Here is a 24,115-nt window from a genome sequence, read left to right as displayed (position 1 = left end):
TTCCAAATCAGGAAAGGAATACACCAAAGCTGTATTTTGTCACCCTGCTTATTTAACTTATATGCAGAGTACATCATGAGAAATGCTGGGCTGGATGAAACACAAGCTGGAATCAAGATTGCTGGGAGAAATATTAATAACCTCAGATATGCAGATGACACCACCCTTATGGTAGAAAGCGAAGAACTAAAGAGCCACTTGATGAAAGTCAATGAGGAGTGAGAAAAAGTTGGCTTAAAACTCAACATTCAGAAAACTAAGATCATGGCATCCAGTCCTATCACGTCATGGCAAACAGATGGGAAAACAATGGAAACAGTGAGAGACTTTATTTTGGGGGGCTCCAAAATCACTGCAGATGGTGACTGCAGCCATTAAATTAAAAGATGCTTGCTCCCTGGAAGAAAAGTTATGACCAACCTAGATGGCATATTAAAAAGCAGAGACATTACTTTGCCACAAAGGTCTGTTTAGTTAAAGCTATGGTTTTTCCAGTAGTCATGTATGGATGTGAGAGCTGGACTATAAAGAAAGCTGAGTGCTGAAGAATTGATGCTTTTCAACTGTGGTGTTGGAGAAGACTCTTGAGAGTCCCTAGGACTGCAAGGACATCCAACCAGTCCATCCTAAAGGAAATCAGTCCTGAATATTCATTGGAAGGAACTGATGCTGAAGCTGAAACTCCAATACTTTGGCCACCTGATGCAAAGAACTGACTCATTGGAAAACACCCTGATGCTGGGAAAGACTGAAGGCAGTAAGAGAATGAGGATGAGATGGTTGGATCCATCACTGACTCAATGGATATGAGTTTGAGCAAGCTCTGGGAGTTAGTGATGGACAGGGAACCCTGGCATGCTTCCTCGGGGTCGCAAAGTCCATGGGGTCGCAAATAGTCAGACACAACTGAGTGATGGAACAGAACTGAAAAATGCCATACATTTATCCTTTGAGCATGTGCAAGGTGTAAATACCAAGATGGCACCTATAAAAGGCAAACTGGAAATCTTTCACACACGAGAGGTAGCAAAGTACAAGACAGAATCAGAATCATCCCTCAAGACTGGAAAAAACAAGCACTGTGGGAATTCAATAGCAAATGAGAGTTGCCTTCCCTGGTGGTCAAGTGGCTAAGAATCCACCTGCCAATGTAGGAGACACAGGTTCAGTCCCTGGTCTGGGAGGATTCCACATGCCACGGAGCAACTAAAGCTGTGGGCCACAAATACTGAATCCCATGCACCCTAGATAGAGCCTGTGCTATGCAACAAGAAGCCACCACAGTGAGAAGCCATGTACCGCAACAAAGAGTAACCCCCATTCGCTGCAACTAGAGAAAGACCATGTAGCAACAAAGACCCAGCGCAGCCAAAAATAAAATAAAAAGAAGTAAATAAAAAGACCTGGATAGTTTTTAAAAAGCAGGTGAGATCACTTCCGGGCGGGGAGGGTGAGGAGGGTGCTATGCTTTGGGCACATACTGGAGGTTAGGAAAGCTTTATTGACACAGTCAGGGCAGGTTTCCTCATGCTTGGCAGGTATCTTCTTGGGCCTTCATTCTTCATGGTGAATAGTTGAAGCATGAAGCTTTGTGAAATGCTTTCTACTGGGTCCAATTCAACACGTAAATACTATGAACCTGGGGCAATGGCTTCAGCTATGCAATGTTTAATGATATGTTAATAATTATGCCTGGTAAGCCCCAAAGTAACAATGTGACTTAGAAGTTATATGATTTGTTGAGAATCAGAAAATGTGGTTTGGAAGACACAGCCCATAAAAACAGCTCAATTACAATGAGCAATCAGAGGGGGGGAAATAGGTTTCCTTATGGCTAAGACTGCCAAGTTTGAGGAAAAGTCTCCATAAATGGTGATTAAACCTGGCTGTGTGTAAAAATTACCTGGAGAGTCTTAAAAATACACATTCCTTGTGTGCACTGCAACTCTGCTGGATTGTTACCACAGGAACAGGGTCTCAGGAAGTTGTCTTTTTGTAACTACCACCTAGTCACCCTTACCCAGAAAAGTAGCTTTGATTATAGAATTGTAGAGTTTGGAATTTTCGCAAACTGTTGCTTTTATAAAAAGTTGTTGTTTTAGTCACTAAGTTATGTCTGACTCTTTTGCTACCCCATGAACTGTAGCTCACCGGGCTCCTCTGTCCATGGGATTTCCCAGGCAAGAGTACTGGAGTGGGTTGCCATTTCCTTCTCCAGGGGATCTTCCCGACCCAGGAAGCTTCTTGCCCACTTTGTTCCCACTGAGGTTTTGGAGGAGCAGAACGCCTGGGTTCTCTCTAGAGCCTCCAGGATGCCTGGGGACAGAGGTGGCAGATCAGGACAGCCTCCTGACACGGTTTTCTCTTCTTGCCTCTCTTCCCTCTGCCTTTGTCTAGACCCGCCCACTTTGTTAAAGGACTGCTGCTGCTGTTGCTAAGTCGCTTCGGTCGTGTCTGACTCTGTGTGACCCCGTAGATGGCAGCCCACCAGGCTCCCCCGTCCCTGGGATTCTCCAGGCAAGAACACCGGAGTGGGTTGCCATTTCCTTCTCCGATGCATGAGAGTGAAAAGTGAAAGTGAAGTCGCTCAGTCGTGTCCGACTCCTAGCGACCCCATGGACTGCAGCCCACCAGGCTCCCCCGTCCCTGGGATTCTCCAGGCAAGAGTACTGGAGTAGGGTGCCATCGCCTTCTCCATCGTTAAAGGGCAATGGTGTAAATATTAAGAAAAGAGAATATAGACTTCCCTGGTGGTCCAGTGGCTAAGACTACACGCTCCCAGTGCAGAGGACTGGGTTCCACCCTTGGTCAGGGAACTAGATCCTGCTCGCCACAACTAAGGCTGGGCGCAGCCAAATAAGTATTTTTAAAAACCAAAAGAAAGGAGACCAAACAAAAGAAACCAGGTTAGGAGGGGACCCCCCCTCACACACACACATCTCCTGTAAATGATCCTCCTGCCTCAGTGCTTTCCTGCCTTCTCTGCCCAGGGTCACCCCCTGACTGTGGCAGCTTGAAGAACAGGATGGAAGCATAGCCCAAGAGTGACCAGATGGACAAGAATTGGTGGGTAAATACCTGCTTCCTTGAGCACAGAGGGACAGCTCCCAGCTGTGACCCTGCAGGTCCTGGCAGCACTGAGCCTCAGTGTCTACAATGACCCAAAGGCACGTGATCTGGGGGATTTGCTGGCTTTCCTGCCTGTCCCATCTCACCCGCTTACTCAGGTAGTTCTCAGAGATCACCTCCAAATAAACTTCTGCTGCTGCTTCTAAGTCACTTCAGTCGTGTCCGACTCTGTGCGACCCCATAGACAGCAGCCCACCAGGCTTCCCGGTCCCTGGGATTCTCCAGGCAAGAACACTGGAGTGGGTTGCCATTTCCTTCTCCAGTGCATGAAAGTGAAAAGTGAAAGTGAAGTCACTCAGTCGTGTCCAACTCTATGCAACCCCTGGACTGCCGCCTACCAGGCTCCTCCGTCCATGGGATTTTCCAGACAAGAGTACTGAAGTGGGGTGCCATTGTCTTCTCCCCAAATAAACTACTGGCACCAAATTCTTTGTTTTCAGCATTTGCATGAATGCAAACCAAGATAGGGGCCAATGTCATCATTTGAAAACGAGCTGATTGCAGGGGCTGGAGGCTGAGCAGGTGACTGTCACTGGTCCACATGTGTGGTTTATGTTTCATGCCATCATGGAGAAAGTGCTTCCTATTTAACATCTTTCACCCCAGGGGCTCAGAGAACCCACAAAACACGGCAGTTAGCTGATCCCCAAAAAGGCCTGATATTGCTCAGAGAGGCTGCTTTCCTTTATTTCTGGGAGCCTCTAAAATGAGCCACTGGAAATGAGAAAAGATCTCCTGAAGAGAGCAGGAAGGAATGCTGTCAGTAAACGAAGATACTTTCATTTAACCTTAGTCACAGGCCACCTCAGAGATACTGTGGATTTGGTTCCAGACCCACAATAAAGCCAATATCCCTATAAAGTGAGTCACCTGTTTGTTTGTTGTTTTTTTTTTTTGGTTTCCCAGTGCACACAAAAGTTATGTTTGCAAAACACTATGGTCTATTCAGTGCACAATAACATGTGTCTACAAAAACAACATACTAACTAAAAAATAAGTTTTTCCTATAAAATGGTAACCATCATCTGACAATGCAGGGCTTCCACGAACCTTCAATTTGTAAAAACAATGCAGTATCTGCAAAATGCAGGAAAACCCAGGGATGCCTGTGCGCTTCAATACTAGGATCAGGTTAGGAAAGCTGATGGTGATGAGGACGGCTCTGGATCAGTCTTTTCTGGATGCGGGATGCCAGCTCCTTCTGCCTGGGGAGGCACTGTCCCCGCCCCTCACCTTCCATCTCCCCAGGCCATCAGAGGGGCCTCTGTACCAGCCCTCCTCCCCCCGCCGCCCCGCCACCACACCCCCACCACAGGCCCCATCGTGATGCCAACGCAACAAGATGTGATATGTGACTTGCCCCAGGGATCTCTTGCCTGCTCCACAGCAGGTGCCACGGCCCGGCCGCCACCTCACATTTCCGGGGTACCCAGAGGGCGATCGGAGCCAGCACAGGGCCCTCAATCCCTGGGGCAGAGGCCAGCAGTACACAACAGGACAGCCAGCAACCTGTTCGCTGGGGTTCAGCTCCGAGATCAGCACGTAAGCACTACTTAATGAATCACCTAATTAGTGACAGGCCACACTGACGACCTCAGCTGTCCTCAGACAAAGGTGGAGATAAGAAGCCTCATTAAGTTGTGAGCGCTTGGCTGCAGCCGCCAGATCCACAGTTACGCTGGCACGGCATGGTCCTGTGCCACCTGATAGCGCGTGTTCTGGGCACCTGGCACAACCGCGGCTTCACAAACGTGCCCTGTAGTTCCAGGCTGTTCTTAGTTACCTTGACATGCCCACGGGGATGTGGGATCAGGGGCCGATGAAAACCAGAAATTCCACCCTGGGGTGAGATGACACGGTGGGAATTTTGACACCTCTTCCTGGGGGCAGGAGTGGAAGACGAGGCAGTGGGGGGCCTGGCGCCCACTGGAGCTCCCCGAGAACCAAAGGGCATCTTCCTCCAACCACCCAGAGTTGTGGGGACACCACCCGGGGCTGCTTTCAGTCACTGTCATCTCAGGGTTCATTCATGCGTTTCTCTAGGGCCATTAGAGGCTCCTCGAGAGATTCTTTACATCAGAATTGAATTAGGAAAGATTTTAAAGTAATGGATTAAAAGGGGCTGCTCCATAATTGGGAGTAAATAATATAATACACAAGGCATAGAGACACATGAGCTGAAACAGAATCAAACAGTAACTGCTTCAGCTCAGTGGCTTGATGACAAAGACAGAAGGAAGAAGCTGTTGTGTACAATTCTGGAAGATAAAATGTCTATCTAGGATACTGACGGTGGCAGGGCCTGAGGCTCTGTGTTTCTAATAAGCTCCCAGGTGATGCTTGTCTCGCTGGAATACAGACCGAACTTTCGAGTAAAAAGGACATAAGACATAAAATGAGTTCATGGACCTGGTTCTTATCCCACCCCCCTTTTTTGGTAGAGCATGTCCATAATTCTTTTTTAAAACTGATTTTGGAGTACCGTTGTGGAAAGCCCAACACTGTGAAAGCATTGCATTTGGAGAGTTCTTCAGGAACAAGGAGCTGGTAAAAATATGACTGGCTATGAGGAAAGAGGTCCCTTGCTTTTTGGAAAGAGCTTTCTGACTTCCTTGCAAAGCTCTCCTTTAGGACACAGCATCTCCCTGACAGGTGATGGAAGCTCCCCTCTGGACCTGGCTCTTGATCTGAGAACGGGGACTTAGACTAAACTCTGACAGAGTTGGTGGAGCTCCTGGTGTGACAGCACCTCAGGGTTGGCAGGACTGGGGGTCCCCTGCCATGTCCCTCCCTTAGCAGGGGAATTGATGGCTGAGGCCAAGAGCTTTCTGCCAAAAACCAGTGTTTGGGGTTTTAAGCAGAAGGACCAGGAAGGATAAGACCAAACAACTACGCTGCCTAAGACAACACCTTTCTGTCCCAACGGGCCAGGCAGCCAAACAAACACCACCTATCAATCATGAAAACTACAGTTTTAATATAGCTCATGTCCATCACCTGAATGTCTTGGGCACGATGAAAAACACAGCAAAGAGTCTTAAAAATTCCCTTTTCCCTCCACTTTACTGCCCTCTATTCCACAGATGAGTGGGGGTTTTCTACTCTATGCCCCCCACCTCAAGAAAGCTCCCTGGCATGCCTGCTGTCCTCCCCCTGCCCAGCCCCTGGTCCCCACCATGGGGGCACATGTCCCGGCAAGGTGGGTGATGGGGAAGGAGGCCAGGATGTGCCCTCCAGGTGGGGCCTGGGGGTCTGAACATGTTCCCTCCTCTGCCCCTTGCAGAGTTGCTTGGGCACAGTGCCCTCAGAAGACAGATGCACAAGACCTGGGTGTGGGGGATGGGGGACCAGTTAGCTGAGCCTCCCCTCCACCCTGAGTCACCCTCCCCTTTCCCCTTTGTATCAGCCAGGCAGGGCTGGCTCAGGAGGGTTGACAGAGACCGTAGAAAGTCTAAGGCCACTCAACTCAGCACCAGAGGATTCACCAGAACCAGGAGGACATGGACACACCTGGCAGGTGGTGTGTGTCTCTAGAAATGCCTGCCAGTCATGTCACCGGGCACTGGAAGGCCCAGGAGGCCTTGCCCTCATAAGGACAAGAAGAAGTCACCGAGCAATCCACTAGCCTGATGACCAGACAGGAAGGGTGTCCTCTGAGCAGGCGTGCCTGTGGGTGGGTAGCAGCTGAGGACCAGACAATGTTGTACTAAAATCCAAAACCCCAAACATCCCCTCAACACTCCCTCCCCACGTGGAGCTCACACCCGGGTATCTGTGTTAGTTGGTGAAAGTGAAAGTTGCTCAGCTGTGTCTGACTCTTTGTGATCTTTGCGATTCTCCAGGACAGAATACTGGAGTGGGTAGCCTTTCCCTTCTCCAGGGGATCTTCCCAACCCAGGGATAGAACCCAGGTTTCCCGCATTGCAGGCGGATTCTTTACCAGCTGAGCCATCAGAGAAGCCCAAGAATACTGAAGTGGGTAGCCTATCTCTTCTCCAGTGGAGCTTCCCGACCCAGGAATCGAACTGGGGTCTCCTAGTTGCAGGCAAGCTATGAGGGAAGCCCCCTGATGCGTTAGTTGGTGACTGTGGACAAATCACATCAACATCCTAGTAGCGTCATGGCGCTTGGGGAAAGAAGAACATGACAAGGCCAAGAACTTCTGCAAGGGCTGCTTTTGGTGTCTGAAGAGGAGACCCAAGGTGCTTTGCAGTTTTTCTGCATGTAAACAATGAAAGAACAAAGAGTTGTGTTTGCTTTGTCACCAGATGACAGGGTGACCAGATTTTCTGGAAAAAGAGGTTGTTGTACTGGGCCTCAGATGGATTTTCTGGAAACTACAGGGCCCCACCTGGGTTTAATAACACAGAGCAGGAGCACAGGAAGGCGACTCCTAAATCTTGCCTCCAAAATGTGGATTTAATCCTCACTGGAGGTCAGTGCTTGGTGAAAACTGTGTTTCTTCCATTTCATTCCAACTCGAATCATTTATAAAATCCATTTCAAATGGCAGTTAAACTGTTAAGTAAAATCTACAGCAGGTTACTATGGTGATTGCTGATTTGAAATAATTAGAGAACATAATGAGAGAACTATTTCCTCTCTTCGGGATTAGATATCCGTAAACTGATACTGGTCTATTTTTAGTGGACGTAATCTGTGCAACGATGATAGAGAAGCACGAGTGCTTTAAAATGCTTTAAAAAGGTCTGTCTGATTGAGGAATTTAATCAACCAAGTACTTATATCAAAATTTATACCTGTCTTTATTAAATCTAAGTTGATTCCATAAAAAGAAAATTATATGTGTATGTATCAATGTAATCATTTTAAACAAGACATAATGACTGGATATATAGCTAAATTAAAATTTAAGATCTGTTTATGATAACTTCTTCTCTACTATAATTTCACAACTCCACCCAGATCATTCATCATTCAAAAATGGCTGCACACAACTGCTGTTCAGAATCTTAGGTGAGGCGTCCTGTAAGAACAGGGAAGACTTCAGACTACAGAATGGCACAGGCAGTGAAAAGGAAGTTTCCTGAGTGCATCTCATGATTCCTTTCTTGCAATGCAAGAAGATTGCAGTAAACTGACCACAGTATTTAAAGCCTGTGAACTTTGTTCTAATTTCAATAAAGACAGGAGACCTATGGGACTTCCCTGGCTGTCCAGCAGCTAAGACTCCGTGCTCCCAATGCAGGGGGCCCAGGTTCAACCCCTGCTCAGAGAACTAGATCCTGCATGCTGCATCTTACAGTTGACATGAATGTTGCAACGAAGGTGGAAGATTCTGCGTGCCGCGACCAAGACTCAGCACTACCAAATATATATATTTATTATTATTATTTTTTAATTAGGACTTTGCTGGTGGTACAGTGGATCTGAATCTGCCTGCCAACGCAGATGACATGGGGTCAATCCCTGGTCCAGGAAGATTCCACGTGCCTCAGAGCAACTAAACCCGCACGCCACAACTACTGAGCCGGCACCCAGAGCCTGTGCTCTTCAGAAGAGAAGCCAGCACACCACAGCAAAGAGTAGCCCCCGCTCGCCACAACTAGAGAAAGCCCACGCCCAGCAATGGTGACCCAGCACAACCAAAAATTAATTAATTAAAAAAAATTAAAGACAGGTGACTTAAATCTGGTTAACTAAGGGTGTGTTCTGAATAACTGAACAAACTGGCTAGGAAGTGAAAAAATCTTCCATTAAATGTGAGGTCAGATGAGTAAACTAATCACCTGGGGTTAGCTCATCCCCCTGTCCACCAGGAACAAATACCTTCTAGGGTTCCTTTCCTCTGCCCCTTTCCTTGTTTAGCCCTCACCACTCAGTTGTGGGGATATCTTTCCCCCTTTGCCCAATCCCCTCTTAGCACCTACAGTTTTGAACGGTAGCCAAAGTTTTCTCATGTGATCCTGAGCAAAAGATTTTGGGAAAGAAATATTCTCTAACTTAGGAGTCTGCATTTCCTCCAAACCAGGGTCTTTGAAAACACGTGGAGACTTTTTATAAAAGTAACCTGGATCTGAGAGAAGTCAGGCACACACTGGCAGTTCCGTGCCGGTGGTGGAGATACCAGGCCACAAACACAAGTTCTTGGACAATAACCTGGGGCTCTTCCTGTTAAAGAGGAACTGAAATTTGGTGAGCAAATAGAAAGCTAGTGGGGGGGAGCTGAGAAGACTCAGGAATCACCTATCAGGACAATGGGCAGAAATTATGCATTGCTTCAAGGATAATAGAAAACAGCTCAAACAGATGCATGAACCTCAATTGTCCTGGGGGAATTGAGGTATTGAGGACAGGTACTCTGTCCCCTGGCACCCAAAATGCAGGGGTCGAAAGAAACATCCTGGCCTGCCTGCCACCTCTGAAGCCTGTTCTTGATGCATAAAGTCAAAACTGGTCCATCCCCACACCTGCTTGATCACATAGAACATCTGTTAAAATACAAGTTCCCAGGGCCTCCCATGGGAACTTTCTCCTTCCATATGTCTACAAGGTCTGGGAATCTACATCTCCAACAAATGCTCTAGGTGATTCTTATAATTCAGCCAAAAAGCGAGCACTAGTACAGAACCGGGCTGAAAAACACCTTGAAAGGGTCAGAGTGACATATACTAGTCACTGCGGGCCACATGGTCCCTGTCACGGCTACTCAAAGTTGCCACTGTAGTGACAAAAGAGAGACGAAGCATAAATAGGTGAGCATTACTGTGTTCCTGTAAAGCTTTATTTTCAAAAGCAGGTGGATCTGCTTTGACCTGAGAGGCTAGAGCTTGCCAACCTCTGATCTAGAATATTCCTCTGATTCATTCTTTTTATTAATCTACATAGGCAAGGTATGTGAGGTGTCGAAAAAAAATCTTTTCAAGGGACTCTCTCAGGTGTGGGAAGAGAAAGGCCCCTTTAAAAACAAACTAATAAATAAAGTAAAACAACTTACCAAAACACCAACGTTTCTAGGAAGGAAATTCCAACGTTGGATGCGCCAACGACAACAATCTTGGCATTGACAGTTATTTTAGGTTCCAACGATAGTTTTCTGTTTGTATGGTTCAAGGCATAACTCAACTGGAAAAAAGCACAAAGAGGAAATGGACTTGAGGAAAACATAGCTGAGTCTGCATTCCCAAATTGGCAATTGCTTAACCAGAATATTACCAGCACAGCAAACTGAAAAATGCCCCTGCACAGCCCTGAGGAGTTTTACAGGAAGGAATGTCAAATAAATGAATGTAAGAATATGGGAATATATGTAATACCTAGGCTGGTGCACATCAAAATGCTTAATCTAGATCACTTTTTGTCTTATTATTAACAGATGTTTTATATTGAACTGAGGCCATCTATGACTAGATATGATAAGGTGAATAATCCCACAGGAAGACAGGCAAGCTGCACCCTGAGAAATTGTAGTTTCATCAAAGACCTAAATCTTCCCTTCTGTCTAGGGTTTTCTTGAAACTGTGAATGACTGGATTACAGTAGCCGGGTTTTTGATGAAAAGTATTCAGTTCAGTTCAGTTCATCTCAGTCGCTCAGTCGTGTCTGACTCTTTGCAATCCCATGAATCGCAGCATGCCAGGCCTCCTTGTCCATCACCAACTCCCAGAGTTCACTTCGACTCACATCCATCGAGTCGGTGATGCCATCCAGCCATCTCATCCTCTGTTGTCCCCTTCTCCTCCTGCCCCCAATCCCTCCCAGCATCACAGTCTTTTCCAATGAGTCAACTCTTCGCATGAGGTGGCCAAAGTACTGGAGTTTCAGCTTTAGCATCATTCCTTCCAAAGAACACCCAGGACCGATCTCCTTTAGAATGGACTGGTTGGATCTCCTTGCTGTCCAAGGGACTCTCAAGAGTCTTCTCCAACACCACAGTTCAAAAGCATCAATTCTTCAGCGCTCAGCTTTCTTCACAGTCCAACTTTCACATCCATACATGACCACAGGAAAAACCATAGCCTTGACTAGATGGACATTTGTTGGCAAAGTAATGTCTCTGCTTTTCAATATGCTATCTAGGTTGGTCATAACTTTTCTTCCAAGGAATAAGCATCTTTTAATTTCATGGCTGCAGTCACATCTGCAGTGATTTTGGAGCCCCCCAAAATAAAGTCTGACACTGTTTTCACTTTTTCCCCATCTATTTCCCATGAAGTAATGGGACCAGATGCCATGATCTTCGTTTTCAGAATGTTGAGCTTTAAGCCAACTTTTTCACTCTCCTCTTTCACTTTCATCAAGAGGCTTTTTAGTTCCTCTTCACTTTCTGCCATAAGGGTGGAGTCATCTGCATATCTGAGGTTATTGATATTTCTCCCGGCAATCTCGATACCAGCTTGTGCTTCTTCCAGCCCAGTGTTTCTCATGATGTACTCTGCATATAAGGTAAATAAGCAGGGTGACAATATACAGCCTTGACATACTCCTTTCCCTATTTGGAACCAGTCTGTTGTTCCATGTCCAGTTCTAACTGTTGCTTCCTGACCTGCATATAGGTTTCTCAAGAGGCAGGTCAGGTGGTCTGCTATTCCCATCTCTTTCAGAATTTTCCACAGTTTATTGTGATCCACACAGTCAAAGGCTTTGGCATAGTCAATAAAGCAGAAATAGATGTTTTTCTGGAACTCTCTTGCTTTTTCCATGATCCAGCTGATGTTGACAATTTGATCTCTGGTTCCTCTGCCTTTTCTAAAACCAGCTTGAACATCTGGAAGTTCACGGTCCACGTACTGCTGAAGCCTGGCTTGGAGAATTTTGAGCATTCCTTTACTAGTGTGTGAGATGAGTACAATTGTGCAGTAGTTTGAGCATTCTTTGGCATTGCCTTTCTTTGGGATTGGAATGAAAACTGACCTTTTCCAGTCCTGTGGCCACTGCTGAGTTTTTCAGATTTGCTGGCATATTGAGCACAGCACTTTCACAGCATCATCTTTCAGGATTTGAAATAGCTCAACTGGAATTCCATCACCTCCACTAGCTTTGTTCGTAGTGATGCTTCCTGAGGCCCACTTGACTTCACATTCCAGGATGTCTGGCTCTAGGTGAGTGGTCATACTATTGTGATTATCTGGGTCATGAAGATCTTTTTTGTGCAGTTGTTCTGTGTATTCTTGCCACCTCTTCTTAATATCTTCTGCTTCTGTTAGGTCCATACCATTTCTGTCCTTTATCGAGCCCATCTTTGCATGAAATGTTCCTTTGGTATCTCTAATTTTCTTGAAGAGATCTCTAGTCTTTCCCATTCTGTTGTTTTCCTCTATTTCTTTGCATTGGTCACTGAGGAAGGCTTTCTTATCTCTTCTTGCTATTCTTTAGAACTCTGCATTCAGGTGCTTATAGCTTTCCTTTTCTCCTTTGCTTTTCTCTTCTCTTCTTTTCACAACTATTTGTAAGGCCTCCTCAGACAGCCATTTTGCTTTTTTGCATTTCTTTTCCATGGGGATGGTCTTGATCCCTCTCCTGTACAATGTCACGAACCTCATTCCATAGTTCATCAGCCACTCTATCTATCAGATATAGGCCTTAAATCTATTTCTCACTTCCACTGTATAATCATAAGGGATTTGATTTAGGTCATACTTGAATGGTCTAGTGGTTTTCCCTACTTTTTTCAATTTAAGTCTGAATTTGGCAATAAGGAATTCATGATCTGAGCCACAGTCAGCTCCTGGTCTTGTTTTTCTTGACTGTATAGAGCTTCTCCATCTTCGGCTGCAAAGAATATAATCAATCTGATTTCAGTGTTGACCATCTTGTGATGTCCATGTGTACAGTCTTCTCTTGTGTTGTTGGAAGAGGGTGTTTGCTATGACCAGTGCATTTTCTTGGCAAAATCTATTAGTATTTGCCCTGCTTCATTCTGTATTCCCAGGCCAAATTTGTCTGTTACTCCAGGTGTTTCTTGACTTCCTACTTTGGCATTCCAGTCCCCTATAATGAAAAGGACATCTTTTTGGGGTATTAGTTCTAAAAGGTCTTGTAGGTCTTCATAAAACTGTTCAACTTCAGCTTCTTCAGCGTTACTGGTTGGGGCATAGACTTGGATTCTGTGATATTGAATGGTTTGCCTTGGAAACGAACAGAGATCATTCTCTCATTTTTGAGATTGCATCCAAGTACTGCATTTCAGACTCTTTTGTTGACCATGATGGCTACTCCATTTCTTCTAAGGGATTCCTGCCTGCAGTAGTAGATATAATGGTCATCTGAGTTAAATTCACCCATTCCAGTCCATTTTAGTTTGCTGATTCCTAGAATGTTGACGTTCACTCTTGCCATCTCCTGTTTGACCACTTCCAATTTGCCTTGATTCATGGACCTGACATTCCAGGTTCCTACGCAATATTGCTCTTTATAGCATCGGATCTTGCTTCTATCACCAGTCAGATCCAGAACTTTGTATTGTTTTTGCTTTGGCTCTATCCCTTCATTCTTTCTGGAGTTATTTCTCCACTGATCTCCAGTAGCATATTGGGCACCTACTAACCTGGGGAGTTCCTTTTCAGTATCCTACCATTTTGCCTTTTCATACTGTTCGTGGGGTTCTCAAGGTAAGAATACTGAAGTGGTTTGCCATTCCCTTCTCCAGTGGACCACATTCTGTCAGCCCTGTCCCCCATGACCTTCCTGTCTTAGGTGGCCCCACAGGCATGGCTTAGTTTCATTGAGTAAGACAAGGCTGTGGTCCTAGTGTGATTAGATTGACTCGTTTTCTGTGATTATAATTTCAGTGTATCTGGCCTCTGATGCCCTTTTGAAAAGGGGGGCAGTTTATGAAAGTTAATGAAAAAGTATTAACTCTATTCAATTCTGCATCCCTCATAGCATCTGGAGCACAGTAGGTGTTCAGTGATATTTACAGAATGACAAACGTGTTGAATAACTAAAGCATATTGGATAATAAGGCTTGTTCAGTCTTTCAAATAACTGAGGGTCAGGGAGGACTCTTAGAAACACAGAGAGTCACAGATGATTGTTTTAATGCCCGTTTTTGAGAAAATGACCTGGATTGATTTGTTTGGTTCACTTTCCTGCAGAAGCTTCAGTGGGAGCATGAAATGTACAAGGGAAGGTTTTACTAGAAAGAAGTGACGGGATACTCTTGAAAGAATGTCAGACTAGAAAAATCAGAAGACCTTGCTTCCCGTTTTTAATTCATAAATTCAACAAACATTTTAATCTGATGCTTCCTGTGTGTCCAGACAATAACAGGGTTTGCAGCTGACTTCTCATCAGAAGCAATGGAGGCCAAGAGTCGGTGGAGTGATGTCCACAACAAAGCATGTCTCTTGTTCAAGTTCTTATTACATTAGCATTAACTCATCCTCTAGGTTAGAGACCTTCAAATCTAGTAGACCAAACCAGTTTTTAATTTTCCCAAAATCCTGAGACATCACGAGTTGGAAGTTTAACAGTGAAGCCCTATGGAAAGCTAAGCTCCCACTTACTTTTTAGTGCCTAAGGCAGCATGGGGGCGTGGGTTGCATGCTTTGCAATTCACCCAGGAACATATGTGATCTAGAGGATAAATCCTCTCTCTCCAGCTCAAGCTAGCCCAGCAATACGAGGTAGGAAAATGTCTTGAGAAAAATAAAGTATTAATAGAAATCCAAAACAATGTTCCAAGATTTTAGACTCTCCCCATAATTAACATTGATGGTGTCTCCCAGCATCTATTTCACTCTCTCCCACATCTAATGAGGCAAACCATGGATTATGGGAAAAGACAATCCACTCCCACCTGGTTGATACAAACCAGGTTGTATAATCCCACCCTCCTTGCTCAACAATGACCCAGAATAGACATGTGACCTCTGCTGGCATAATCAGAGTGAAGCTCAGGACTTCTGTGTGATGATTTAAGAAGAAAAGCCTCTTGCCTTCCAGATGGCTTGGGGTATGTAAAGCCTGAAACAGTACAGTCAACATGTCACCAAAAGGGAAATGATTCTGGGATGAAGCTCCAAGTGAATAACAAAGAAATAAAACAAGAATTCCTTTCAAATCCTACCTGAACCCCATGCTATCTTTGGGCTCTTCAGTTACAGGAGCAGTAAGTATTAGTCAGCTATTGCCAAACAGTGTTACATAACAAACTGCCCCAAAGTGCAGTGGTTTAAAACACCGCCATCTATTTTGACTCAGGTAACTCTGAGTCATCAGGAAGAAGGTTGATGTCAGTGGGATTCATCAGGGTTTGGCTTCACTCTGCAGTTTTCAGTTTGGCCTCACATGGCTCTCCTTTTTTAATTTATCTATTATTGAGGTAGAGTTAATGTAAAATATAAGTTTCAGGCGTACAACTGAGTGAATCATGATTTTTAAAGGTTACACTCCATTTATAGTTATCATAAAATATTGGCTATATTCCCTGTGCTGTACAATATATTCTCATAGCTTATTTTACTTTTTTTTTTACTAAAATTCTTATTTCATATTGGAGTATAGCCAATTAATAATGTTTTGATAATTTCAGGTGGACAGCAAAGAGACTCAGCCACACATATATATGTGTCCATTCTCCTACCTATCTTATCTTTTTTGGTGACAGAGAGCTGGGTCTGTCCTTCTCATGGCAACACGAAAGTGCAATAAGGGTGAGTGAAAATAAGAAATATCTTTGCAACCCCATGGACTGTAGCCCATCAGGCTCCTCTGTCCATGGAATTTATCAGGCAAGAATACTGGAGTGGGTTGCCATTTCCTCCTCCAGGGCATCTTCTCAACCCAAGGACTGAACCCGCATTTCCTGTTTCTTCTGCATTGCAGGCAGATTCTTCACCTGCTGAACCATCAAGGATGCCCACTTATTTCTCAATAAGGTATTAAAAAAATATTGTGCATGGCCAAAGCAAGCCACAAGGCTGAGCCCAACACCCAAGAGATGGGGAAGCAGACTCCCCTGGAGTGGGAAGAATGTCAAACTCACACACAAGGGTGCAGCCCAGGGAAGGAGGAAGTGCTGGGGAGAAAGATGCAACCCGTCCTGTTTCCTTGATGGTTAGGCCAGTTTGTTTCTTTTACACGCAACTAAAAACCTCCTAACGGAGAAGGCAATGGCACCCCACTCCAGTACTCTCGCCTGGAAAATCCCATGGACAGAGGAGCCTGGTGGGCTGCAGTCCATGGGGTTGCTAGGAGTCAGACACGACTGAGCAACTTCACTTTCACTTTTCACTTTCATGCATTGGAGAAGGAAATGGCAACCCACTCCAGTGCTCTTGCCTGGAGAATCCCAGGGACAGGAGAGCCTGGTGGGCTGCCGTCTCTGGGGTCGCACAGAGTTGGACACAACTGAAGTGACTTAGCAGCAACAGCAGCAAAAACCTCCTAAACTAGATAGACTTTCTGAATGACAATAATGAATATACCATTTAGGTGAAAGAGTATCTAGTTAACCCTGGTACATCTGGCTGCCAAAGTGGACTGTGTTCTGATTAACTTGCAGGACAAGCCTTGGCAGCAGCAGAGTCTGGTAGTTAGAGGGAAGAAAACAGAAAGCATAGCCCGTGGTATGATGGCATCTAATCGAAGATCCAATTAACAGACTTAAGATGCAAGCATCTTCACAGAGGTCAGAACCCAAGATTCCTTCCATAGGAGGTGTGTTCAGACATTCCCCTCTGCTGTCAGGAAGTGTACGCGGACACTGCAACACAGGCAGTCATGAAATTCCCTGGTAAAGAATGATACCTCATTTATGAAACAGCTCCTGAATCAAAGATACAAAGGCGTCTAGGGAACAGAGCAGAATGGCTTTTGTTTCCCTCACAATAGCTTTAACACCAACAGCTGCCAGGCCTCAGAAATCACCTTTCTAACCGCTGAATACACACAGTGGCCTCGGGTGTCAGCAGTTAGCATCAGTACCCACAAGGGTGGGTGTCTCGGGAGAGCAATCAGGCCTCACAATGGTTCTCGGGAAACCCAATTTTGTGCCCAGGCTTTAATTAAAAACATATTCATCATTGGGTATGAAGAAGTAACCTGAAGAAGCCACATTTTCCTTTTGTTAGGATAGGCGATTTTTAAATACCTTGAAAAATAAAACATTCTTTCCAGCCTGGAAATGTCTTTCAGTGACAACTGCAAATGAAGACGGCTTTCAAAGGGTTTGTTTTGCCTGTAAGCTGGAAGCTCGAGGCATTTTTGGAAGAAAGCACAATGTGTCCTTCCGTTATGTTCCTTCAAACTACAGATTTTCACAGCGAAGAAAAACAGGTATGTAAGACCCTCTGAGCCAAGCCAGGTTTTCCTTTTCTTGGTCTGAACATCTACTAAAGATGTGCTGTGCCCTGGAGATCCTGCTTTAGATGCTTGTTTCTGTTTTTTATTTCCTTATTAGCAAAGTAAAAACACAAGCTCTATCTATTGACTCATACCTTATAGACAGAAATTAAATGTATTTTGGAATAGTAAGGTATCAAAGATGAAACAGAGGAGTGTCTATAGGCCGTCCCACTATGTACTGTACCAGTCATAATATGGGTGAGAGGTCAGATTCTTACCTCCATGTTCTTTTGAGACATTTATGATTCTATTTTCCTAATGGCATTAAATGAGCATTTTTAGACAAAGGGATGATTTTAAATAGAGAGATGAATAGGTGCCCCAGCAAGATGGGCTTCCCTGATAGCTCGGTGGGTAAAGAATCCGCCTGCAATGCAGGAGACCCGGGTTCGATTCCTGGGTCAGGAAGATCTGCTGGAGAAGGGATAGGCTACCCACTCCAGTATTCTTGGGCTTCCCTTGTGACTCAGGTGGTAAAGAATCCACCTGCAATGCGGGAGGACCTGGGTTCAACCCCTGCATTGGGAAGATCCCCTGGAGAAGGGGAAAGGTTACCTACTCCAGTATTCTGGCCTGGAGAATTCCATGGACTATACAATCCATGGGTCACAAAGACTTGGGCACGACTGAGCGAGTTTCACTTTCAGCAAGAAAGAATAAACCATACAGCATGTATAAGTTGAACTTTTAAGGCTAAAAGACAAGTCCCTTAAAATAGATTAGGACTCTCGTAATGAGTTTAAAACACAAGCCTTAAGTTCCATCCCTGAGAAGGGAGAAGAAAGAATGGATAATATGGGAAATTCTCTCGGTTTGGAAATTCTAGAGCCGGGGTGAGGTGGGGAGGGGAGAGAGTATGAAGGTTTCTGAGAGAAGTGATGATAAAGGTCATGTGGCGGGCTGTTGAGATGAGAAAATAGGGACTAGAAATGAGCATGTGCTTAAATTTTAAGCTATTTATCTGCAGTCGCCTATAAACTTCTGAATCAGAACACCTTGTACAAGTGAGAGCGTGACTCATAGAGGGCTTTCGTCCTTCTATTAATTCATCTGGTTGGTCTGCTGCCCTAGATTATTTGCTTCCTGGAGTCAGAAGCTACATCTTTGTTTTCTGAGGCCTTGTTCAGTTTTAGTTTAGCTTTTGTTTTATCTGAACAATTCCTGCCACACATATTTGGACATTTGATCAATGATGAAAGGACGGATAGGCTGATTTTTCATGAGCCCTTCTTAAAGGGTGTTGATATAATTTCCACTGATTCAAAATATTTCCTTTGGTGTTTTCCAGCTGCTTAAATGGCCAAACCAATGATTTAGATATAATTAGAGCTTTGCTGTTGTTTAGTCACTAAATCGTGTCTGATTCTTTTGCGACCCCATGGACAGTATGTAGCCTGCCAGGCTTCTCTGTCCATGGGATTTCCCAGGCAAGAACACTGGAGTGCATTGCCATTTCCTTCTCCAGGGAATCTTCTGGACCCAGAGGTTGAATTCACATCTCCTGCACTGGCAGGCAGATTCTTTACCAGTGAGCCACCAGGGATGCCCCATCATAAGAGCTACTCAGGATAAAATTTGTCTGTTTAGTAAAAATGATACTGATATACAAGCTCAAGTGCGTTTATGCCATGATTCACATACATTTGTCAAGAGATCTTAAAGACATGGTTTTGAGTTGTATGCATATGCATTAACTGATCTGTGTGTTCAAAAAAACTAGTCAAAATATAACTTAGTCTGTTGTATACAGACCTGAGTTCTGTGTTTTCATAACTGGTTAAGTTTCTCTTTTGCACTTAGAATGAGTTAGAATCACAACAAAATCATGACTGAAACTCAATTTCAATAACAGATCCAAAATCAGAAGTTAATAAAATTATAAACAGGCCATTAAACTAGAAAGCAGTGACAATAAATACAAATGATCCTATAAAATAAACCCGATTCTTACTAAAATGCGACATGACAACATCTATGGTGAATTTTTTCCAATGACACCATTTCGTTTGGGGGTGACGTTCAAACTCCAGGATCACTGGACTAGGCATCATTAGCCTGGCGGCAAGGTTTGGGCTTGTTTTCTTAACTCTGCTACTGGTTGAAATTCTGAGGCTCTTTTCCTTAAATATCAGTTTCCTCAGGTGTAAAATGGAAGTAAATTACACAAGCCTCTGCCTTCCTCAGCAGGCAAACATGGAAACTATTCATTAAAAAACATCGACAAATACTTGGAGCTTTTCAGGGAAAGATGTTACGCAAGGTAAAATTGCATATCCTCTCTCCCATCTGCAATATGAAAGGCAAATCTTCGAAAACACATTTTAAAAGGGCGAAACAAGGAGCTCCATTTTCAGCTCCACACCCATGTGTATCTATTTTTTCTTACAGAAAGCGTCCAAAGACTTCAAAGGGAGCTCTGTCCAGGCAAGAAAATGGAAGATGGAGAGATTCAAAGCCATTAGAAATAGAGTTTCTGAAATTCTTAATAAGCCTATTTTTGCCTTACAAACGCAATTTTTTTCCTCCTTACACTTTTCCATTCTCTCTCTTCTTTTTGAGAACGCCCCCCAACTTTCCCCCAATTTGATCAAGACGAATAATGACAGGTTGACAGTGCTATAAGTATCGGTGTCTGTTTCAGAGTTCAAAGTTCACAAACTGGCCTCTTGGGGGCAAAGTATTGCAACATTTACCAAATAAACAAAGAATAAGGAGATTCAATGAATGAATGAACAAGATTCAATAAGTGGGACATCTCTTCCACAGATTAACAGTGTGATTTTGAAAAGTCATTAAAAGGCTCAGAAGCAAGGTAGGAACGCCATCACCTGTCCCAGCACAGCCTGAGGGGGCTGTCAGGACAACGCCATGGTTTTCAGCCTTGTTTTCTGAAGGATTCCCTAACCTTCCTTTCTCTTAGAAAATGGGCACCTCTACCACTTCCTGCAGCTCCAGCACTTAGGGAGAACGCACACTGTTATGTCTCTGGCATGTGCTGAGAGGGATGACTCTGGGACCCCTTCTGACTTGCTTTCCTAACACGGGGATGAGTGTACTCAGAACCGTGCAAAGTGGGGCAAGGGGTGAGCTGGGGTTCCTACAGGATCCCCACTGTTGCCCCAGGTACACGGTAAACTTAGCAAAGTGAATGAGGCCCTAATTTGGCCTTTCAAAATTATTCGTAACTCTACCCATGATCCCAATATCCATTGGAAGGACTAATGCTGAAGCTGAAACTCCAATACTTTGGCCACCTGATGCGAAGAACTGACTCATTAGAAAAGACCCTGATGCTGGGAAAGATTGAAGGCAGGAGGAGAAGGGGATGACAGAGGATGAGATGGTTGGATGGCATCACTGACTCAATGAACATGAGTTTGAGTAAACTCTGGGAGTTGGTGATAGACAGGGAAGCCTGGCATGCTGGTCCAAGGGGTTGCAAAGAGTCAGACACGACTGAACAACTGAACTGAACTGAACTACCCATGAAGAATTCTTATTTCTTTAAAGAACAATCATGCCTTTAACGCCTTTACATTCTTCACATTATCCCAGGCAAACAGTGGGAGCTTGAGCCCTAGCTAAAGAAGAGGGTTCCTGGACTTCCCTGGTGGTCCAGAGGTTAAGAATTCTGCCAATGCAGGGGACACCATTTGATCCCTGGCCCAGAAAGATCCCACATGATTCAGGGCAACTAAACCCATGCACCACAACTACTGAGCCCACCTGCCCTACAGTCCGCGCTCTACAACAAGAGAAGCCACTGCAATAATAAGCCCACAGACCACAGTTAGCCCTCACTCGCCTCAACTCGGGAAAATCCAAGCACAGCATGGAAGACTCAGTAAGGGATAAACAAATAAATTTTGCAAAAATTAGTAAAAAAAAAAATTTTTTTTTTAAAGAAGAGGGTTTCTGTTTCAGTTAGGGTTGGACTTGGCTGCATACAACAGAAAATGCAGCTTAAACACAAAACAGTACCTTTAATAGGATAGAAGATAATTTCTCTCTTTATGAAGAAGAAATCTGGAAACACATAGTCCAAGGCTATTGAGGCAGAGTCAGACTTCTACCTGCCTAATTCCCCATCCTAGTGCATGGCTTCTATCCTCAAGGATGGCCCAGGATGGCTGCCAGAGATCCAGACAGCATGTCCTCATTCCAGGAAGCAGGAAGGAGAAGGGAGGGAAAAAGGGCCTTCCTTCCAGTAAGCCACAGCCTTTAACCAACCTTTTCAGACACCTTTTCAGCAGTTCCAACTACTACTTCTATCCCAGTGGCCAAAACTAAGTCATATGGTCATGCCTAATGCAGGGGCTCTAAGAAACACATTCTCTTTGTTGGGGCATTGCTGCCTGTAACAAAATTGAGATCTTATTACTAAGGCAAAGCGGGAGAAAGGATAGTGGGGCTGACTTGTAGTCTTTGCTGTAATTCTTTGCCACCGTGTGTGCTCACTCAGTCGTGTCCCACTCTTTGTGGCTCCATGAACTATAGTCTGCCAGGTTCCTCTGTCCATGGGATTCTCTAGGCAAGAATACTGGACTGGGTTGCCATTTCCTACTCCAGGGGATCTTCCCAACCCAGGGATCAAACCCACGTCTCTTGTGTGTCTGCACTGGCAAGCAGCTTCTTTACCATTAGCGCCACCTGGGAAGCCTGGCTATAATTTAGTAAGCTTCTATTCAATGGGTGAGTTTCTTTAACTTGCATTTTTAAAATACTTTATCCATATTACACCTGGAATATTTAAAATATTCCATCTCTCCTACAGTCATACCCTCCACCTGTTCATTATCACTATTTGCAAATGTTTTAAAAATTCAAATTATTGCCACCCCATGACATTCACTGGCAACCATTCTTACACATTTATATCTGGGGGGTGGGGAAAGTGTTTTGGAAGTTGAGTGACTTTAATGGATTTCACCAGTTCTAGGGTGCACATTTTTTCCACATTAGCATCCCTGAAAACAGCATCATGGTCAAGGTCATCTTAGCCGCTGAGGTCAGCCAGGTAGCTGCAGTGACACAGTGTGCAGTGCTGGGCACAGGTGACTTGATCAAGGCTATTCACTGTCGTCATTTCCAGAGTCATATGCATTATGTGACAACATGGGATGAGTTTAACTGCTGCTGACAACGCCTTCAAAAAGATTACAGCATGATTTGGCATCGAAATGAACACTTATTATGTTCCCATGAAGGCCTGGAAACCACACAGCAGGGTGCAAATTTGATATTAGTGAAGCAAATATTAGTCATTGGAGAGAATGGCTATAATTCCATATTTTCTTGCAATGCAACAATCGAGTGCTTTATGGGAGCAAATCAGGGATGATAGATGCCTACAAGTAGACAACACTGTGTCATATTTTCTTACTGAGACACATGCAAAAGTTTTTTTCTTTTCGCATCCCACAGCAAACAATGCAATTGAAGGGAACATAAATTGGCTCTCCTCTCTGAATAGATGAAAGAAATTTCAAAGCAATAAGACTTGTATGATCGATTTGTATGCTGTTCAGGGCTCTCATTAAGACACTGTGTCATAGTTTGGCCATGTTTTTTTCTTAATAGTACATAAAGTAAGAGTTTATCTTATAATAATGACATCTCATGTATATGCTAAGTTGTTTCAGTCATGTCCGACTCTTTGCGACCCTATGGACTGTAGCCCACCAGGATCCTCTTGTCAGTGGGATTCTCCAGGCAAGAATACTGGAGTGGGCTGCCGTGTCCTTCTCCAGGGGATCTTTATGACCCAGGAATCAAACCCGTGTATCTTATGTCACCTGCATTGGCAGGCAGGTTCTTTACCACTAGCACCATGTGGGAGGCCCATAATAATGGCATCTTAGATTTGATAAAGGTGATTAAATTGACTTGTTTTTAATTAAATAACATCTTGAACCAGTAGCTCATATTATAACCACTGAAAATATGGTTGCTTTGATGCAATACTCCAACAGAGGCAAAGGGAGACCCACATTTGGCTTTTCAGAGACCCAGAGACTCACTGATTCCCCAACTTGAGGATGGTAGCACGGGTGCCAGGATAACCTCCTGTGGCTCCACATCCCTCCCTTCCCATCTGAAGAGGTGCCGAGTGTTTAGAAATGTCTTCTGCACTCCTCATCACACCCAGCAACTCCTGTCTGTTAAGGTTCAGCCACTTGACACTAGAGTTATCATCATACAATGTCAGCCAGAAACTGGAGAAATGACATCTCTGGGGTGAACAGACAGCAAAAGGTAGGCCAAAAGCAAATCCATGTCAGAGAAATGGTTTGTAGAATCAATGACCTGACCTGTATTGCTCTAAAAGCACAAATCACTATTATATCCATGTCTCTTGAAAAAAACTCATTGACTTAATGTCTTAGCTGCCTAACCACTCTCCACCTCTAGAGCCACATGAGAGACTCATTTGTAATGGAATAAAATGAAGGCTTGGCCTCAAAGGTTTTGAAAATACTCAAATTCAAAAGCAATGAAAGGCATTGTTCCTGTCAAAGAATGCCCTTCTGAAAATTATGACATTTTACTACAAGTATCCAAGGATAAAAATGGTCCTCTCCATTTTTGAATGGGCTCCCCATGTGGTGCTAGTGGTAAAGAACCCACTTGCCAATGCAGGACATATAAGAGACACAGGTTTGATCGCTGTGTTAGG

At 44.4% G+C, this 24,115-nt stretch overlaps 1 protein-coding gene across 1 annotated transcript in view; it reads right to left on the bottom strand.

Annotated features, from left to right (window-relative positions):
• Window positions 1-24,115, bottom strand: part of CFAP61 (cilia and flagella associated protein 61) — a 250,046-nt gene that overhangs the window by 99,536 nt on the left and 126,395 nt on the right. Inside the window, 1 exon segment of the mRNA XM_061435541.1 lies at window positions 10,088-10,215. Within this exon segment, the coding sequence (XP_061291525.1) occupies window positions 10,088-10,215 (128 nt within the window).

This window comes from Bos javanicus, chromosome 13 (assembly GCF_032452875.1).
Source record: "Bos javanicus breed banteng chromosome 13, ARS-OSU_banteng_1.0, whole genome shotgun sequence".
In the NCBI taxonomy this organism is placed as follows: Eukaryota; Metazoa; Chordata; class Mammalia; order Artiodactyla; family Bovidae; genus Bos; species Bos javanicus.
Note: the sequence above shows the minus strand (reverse complement) of the source record. Positions and strands in the feature narration are given on the sequence as shown.